At 32.5% G+C, this 5,782-nt stretch overlaps 1 protein-coding gene across 1 annotated transcript in view; it reads right to left on the reverse strand.

Annotated features, from left to right (window-relative positions):
* Positions 1–332: 332 nt before the first annotated feature.
* The window catches only part of LOC111399195, a 9,126-nt gene continuing 3,676 nt past the window's right edge, over positions 333–5,782 (reverse strand). The window contains exons 3-10 of the mRNA XM_023026463.1: positions 5,160–5,303; positions 4,887–5,061; positions 4,638–4,795; positions 4,388–4,477; positions 3,429–3,433; positions 1,458–1,528; positions 1,057–1,224; positions 333–703 (exon numbers count right to left, since the gene is read on the reverse strand). Of these exons, the coding sequence (XP_022882231.1) occupies positions 387–703; positions 1,057–1,224; positions 1,458–1,528; positions 3,429–3,433; positions 4,388–4,477; positions 4,638–4,795; positions 4,887–5,061; positions 5,160–5,303 (1,128 nt within the window). The 3' untranslated portion in view covers positions 333–386. The remainder of the gene's footprint in view (positions 704–1,056; positions 1,225–1,457; positions 1,529–3,428; positions 3,434–4,387; positions 4,478–4,637; positions 4,796–4,886; positions 5,062–5,159; positions 5,304–5,782) is intronic.

A 5,782-nucleotide genomic window follows, 5' to 3' on the forward strand; every position in this document is an offset into this window, starting at 1 on the left:
GTAGACGCCTGCCTCTAGAGACTAGTAGAGATATTACATGTTAAGATAAGGAAGGCAACCATGTTACATTGCCCTTGTTTGGCAAGTGTTGAAATTGTAACATTTTCCGTTAAATAACATTTTATATATTTATTAGAATTTCACAAATCTTATTAATTTATCCATCATTCATTTCTATCTATTTACAATTTAAAACAAATAATTTCCAAACATGCTTAATTCGTCTTGTAAATATCCACTAATGTGGGGGCGTATATTGACTTCATTTCAAATCCAGTATCAAATACTGTCTAAAATTTATTCATTTCAAATTTATTGAATTATCACTCCACAGGGAATTTGAAAATTCATGACACAGCATAAAAATTAAGAGGTGTACTGCATCATTAAGCTAAGATCATCTTAAGCATCCGTCCTAAAGATTTAAAGTGAGAATCTTCTGAGGCTCCGGAAGATCCCCGTGTTTGGGGAGGTATAGGGGTGGGTGCTGGTGCTTCGGCTTCCCATACAGTGACCACAAGTTTCACCCCCTTGGAGCAGTGGTCATCGACAGTACTAATGTACCACTTCTTCCCCGGAGTTCCGAAGAGAATTACGTCATTTCCGCTAGTTAGAAGACCGGTCGTGTTTGATGCCACACATTTTTGGAAGGTAGGGCCATCCACTTTCAAAACATTTTCATATCCCTGCTGGTACATAAACACTGCACCAAAACCAGTGTTAAATAAGGGAGCTCATATACATGAACGTGAAATAAAGCTCCAACCACACTGTAATGTTGGAGGAGGACCTTACTGATTCATTTATATCTTGTCCTCAACATGCTTCCTAAAGTGAAGCAATATTCAATTTTTGAACAAGTTCATGAGAAAATTAAGTTTGATGGCCAAAATGGGGCATACTCATAAATTCAGTGCTTAAACAGGTTTTTAACCTTCATTGAATAAGCATGATATCTCTCTAAAAATTTAAGATTTTAGATGAAGCAATAAAATCTTAACACACAAATATACAAAACAATTTGAAGGGGGGCTCAGTACAAAATTATTTATATACCGATTGTATCTCCGACGTAAAACTTCTTTCCGGCAGCCCATTCATTGTAATTGACACCCACTTGCCAGCCAGCATCATCTCCGACCACATAATATGTCGCCATAGATGGAACAGCTACCATTGAAATGAGGATTGCGATCAAGAAAGCTTTCGAGGCCATTTTGAAACCTTAACTACCTAGAAAAGTTTTCTTAGTCAATTTGCTTGTGTTGTTTAATGGTAGAGGATGTAATCATGGTGCTGATACATTAGTGTATTTATAGTGTGGAACTGTCAATTATTGTGAAAGATCAGCCGGCTAACAGCGTCTATCATAGTTTTATGCTCCAAAAATTTACCCTAACAATGTAAAATGGCATTACTCAATGAAACTGCATGTAGCTTTCCAATTTATCTAATACGAGACTTGGTCAAAACAATACTCTTGTCCCCAGCATATTCTGCATGTGTAATATTCGATGGAGTAACAAAGCTAATGGTAAACTCGATAATGATTAGATAATTTCAAAATCCAGAAAAGGACAAATTTTCAAAGTGCACCAATTTTAAGCCCCGTTTGATAGTAATTTTTCATCACAGAAAATCAATTTTTTTTTTTTACCTTTATTTCATTATTCCAACCGTCATTTTTTATTTCTTCACTTACAGGTGGGACCCACTTTTCTATCTAACGGTCAAAAAATCAATTTTCACAATCACTATCGAAGTTAAAATCTTGATTTGCATACCCAACATAATTTTAATTGTTATCAGATTAATCTCATTTTGATGAGCATCAATTTCAATGGGCTTTACTAGAGAACTTTATGTAAGCTGTAATTGAAAATGATAGGCTGAAAAAGATGCCACATAAGCGCTTTTTTAAAACTTAATGATCAAACTCACCACACGAATAGAATCCACCCGTATGATAAGAATATGGAATAAGAAGAAATCCTTAAATTCTTAACAAATCAAATTCTAGAAGTTTGTAGGTTATTGTAGAGAAAATGATATTTAAAGGTTTAGAACGACTTCCTAACCATAACTCATTTCTGAACAAAAAATCTAAATCAAATTGACAACATAATTACTAAGTCTAGGATATACGGTCTTAACACAAAAGGAAGACTTAGGGTGCGTTTGATTGTAAGTATGAAATTTGTATGGAAAGAAAATAAATACTACGTAATTTAATTGCCTAGAACTTATTTAAAATTGTTAATTAAATGTGTTTGATTGATTTTATTTTCAATTTAGAAAATATTATACTTGTTTGTTTTTTATTAGTAAGTAGATAAGAGAAAGTGAATAGATGAGAAAGAGAGAGTGTGGGTGAATTTTCTAGGAAAAAAATCCTACTACCCCTAAAGAAAATATTTTTCTTGATTTTGAGAAAAATATGATCACGTGATCAGAAATAGGAAAATATTTTCCATAAAAAATGACAATCAAACAGCACAAAAGTAGGATTTTCAGTAGAAAAAAGACATTTTTCATAAAAAATATTAATAATCAAACGCATCCTGGATGAAAATAAGAAAAATGTCAAACAATATTAAAAATAATCTGAATAGTTAATCATAACACTTTTGTTGTTGAAGCTCGCCCCAAAATCTTCAAAACGGTGATTTTCGGACATAGTTTCACGTTACATTTCCTTTACCAAATAACTAATACAAATGGCTCTGACTCACAACCAATATATTTACATCGATTGCTTCTCAATCCCACTCACAAAGTACAAGATAACGGAGTTGATTTGTAGCCACAAAAACACAAGAAAAAGGATGAAAGAAAGCACAAGATGAAGATCAAAGCAAAAAGGTGGTCACCGGTTATTTTGGAACACAAAGCATAGCCCTTTTCTCTCAAAAAGCTCAGACACGTTTTCTCTAATTATCCACAAAGCTCACACCAAAAAACAGCTAGGTTTTCCTCAAGATTCATACAAATCACACACAAAAACGGCTGGGGCGAGACAATCATATATTTATATAGATATAAATTGGGCTTTAGTTGGACTAAGAAAGGGGTTAAATGGGTCAGGATCCAAAAGCTGTTCAATAGGTAAATATATGGGACGTAAGTCGCATTAATTTCTTAAGCTACTTTCAATGCTCCACGTTGTTTTCGGGTCGAGCCTTTAGACTTGATTGATGATAATCAATTCACCATTCGTTGAGGCTTATTTCAACGTTTTACACCATCTCCCGAAAATTATCATGTATCAAAATTCAACAAATCTCTACTGTGATACCCAATCAAACTGCAATCAATCAAAACACAAAATTACTACTTGCTTAATTAAGCTAAGCAATAAAATTGGAATCACGTACGTTACATCGTGTTTCAAACCCGAAACACAAAACCATACCTGCCCATATACTCACCAAGGCTAAGGTAAAAAATAAAAAATAAAAAAAATAAAAGAAAAAAAGAAAAAAAGAAAAAAAAGATAATCACAGTAATCAATCAATAACATATACAACATGCGATGAAAATATAATATAGGATAACACGGATATTTTCAGACACGTTCACAGAATAACAGATTACCACCAAGTTAATCAAATAAACGACCAAACATATATGCAACAAATGCATAAATTTCTTCATGAAAAATCTTATTACACTTATCCTATCCCATTTCGTGTTATTCACACTTCGAGAGCACATATCTACTCTCGTGACTATCATACTAACTATTAGGGGTGGGCATAGGTTGGGTTGGGTCGATTTTTTTCCCAACCCCAACCCAACCCAACCCAACCCAACCCAACATGATCGGTTTTATTTAAAGTCAACCCAACCCAACCCGATCAAGTTTGGGTTGGGTTGGTCGGTTTGGGTTTCGGTCCAATTAAAGTTGGATTCGATTATATTTTCGTTAAATTTAGATAAATTTTTAAAGTTTGAAATTATTTGAAAATCTCTGATTTTTTTAAATACCTATTTAAGGAATTCTTTTTGAAAAATGATGTATAAATAAGTTTAAAATTTATGAAATATTTATTATTATTTTTTACAATTTTTTGGGATTTATTCATTTCATCATCATCTTCTTAATTTTTACTTTATTATGAAATGAGATTTCATTTGTAAATTGTGTTCATAGGAATCAATCTATATAGAAAAAAAATGGACGTTTATAAATTATAAGTCATTTTCATATCTTCACTGTTGTGTTTATTTAGGTTTTTTTTTTCATCTTAGATATATATATTTTTTTAATTCATCGGGTTGGCTTGGGTTGTGTTGGATTTTAAATCATAACCTGAAACTCAATCCAACCCAATCTCAAATATATTTTTTCAACTCAACCCAACCCAATTGAATTTAAAAAACCAACCCAAACCGATCGAGTTGGTTTCGGTTGAGTTGGTTGGGTTGGGTTTTGCCTAGCCCTACTAACTATATTGGTTACCAAACTCATTTTTAACTGGTAAATCACAATAGATCATAATCCATGGGATAATCTTCTATCACCACCTCACTTTTCCCAACATGAGTAGAAATGATAGAAGTATCTCTCTCACACTCCACATGATCAAGGATTTCAACATTTCACCACCTTTCCATTTATGATCCAAATGTCAAACATCCTCGTACAAGCCACTAAAGTATCTTAAGACATCTATACTCAACTTTACCAAAAGACACACAACACACTTACTGTTAATACATCCCGACCAACTATGCATGCAAAACACATTACACTGAATAATCAAATTGCTCTCAAGTTCATGCAAATGTATATCTATCAAATGTATTGAAATGCAACATATAAACACGCAATAGAATTAAGCAATCACACACATGCGGAAAGGATTATACACGGATGCACATACAGTAAGTAGGTTTACTTTCAATAAACTTCACTAGGATAATCACTCGACCCAAAAGCAACATTCCTCTCACCTCCCATCTTACCCACCACTTATCCTTCTTCTTGGAACAGTCTTTCATAAAGTGTCCGGACTTAATACAGTTGTAACACCGATTACCATCGGACTTTTCCCAACCCTTGTCTTTTTACCATCTTTATCAGTCGAGTCACTACTATCTTGAGCTCTACCCAAATTTATTTACTTAAACTTCATTATACTCCTTAGCATATGTACCTCACCACTCCTTTTATCCTCTTTTTCTGCTTTAATCTCCATTTCTTTACTCTGAAGGGAATCTATGACAATCGCGGATATTAAGGTGTCCCTAACATATTTTATTATATTCTTAACCTCCCTATATGAGACAAACATAGAATTCTGCAAAATAATAGCCTTATATATTTTAGACCATTTTATCACAATTAACAATATCTTGAACAAGTTTGTTAAAAACATCCAAATTGTTATCAAGAACCTTTGAACGATCCATTTTAAAATTGAAAAATCTTTCAAGCAAATACAACTTATTAAGAGTAGACTTAAACAAATATAAATTCTCCAACTTTTTCTAAAATTCTTTTATAGAATTAAATTTTGCAACTTTTTTCAAAATAGCGTCAGATAGGTATAAAATAATTGAAGTGTAATCAAGTTCATCATACTCTTTTCTTTTCTTTTTTTGTGCTTTTGTCAAATCAATGGGAAATTTGTCATTTATGACTTTTAAAATTTTTTGTTTAGCCAAATTATCCCTTTAATCTTTTGTTGCCAAAATAAAATTTCGTATTTTTCATTGAAAATTTTAATTTCAAAATGCGAAAACATTTTGAAAAGTAAAACAACCAAAGTGCACAAAT

This window comes from Olea europaea, chromosome 8 (assembly GCF_002742605.1).
Source record: "Olea europaea var. sylvestris chromosome 8, O_europaea_v1, whole genome shotgun sequence".
NCBI lineage: Eukaryota > Viridiplantae > Streptophyta > Magnoliopsida > Lamiales > Oleaceae > Olea > Olea europaea.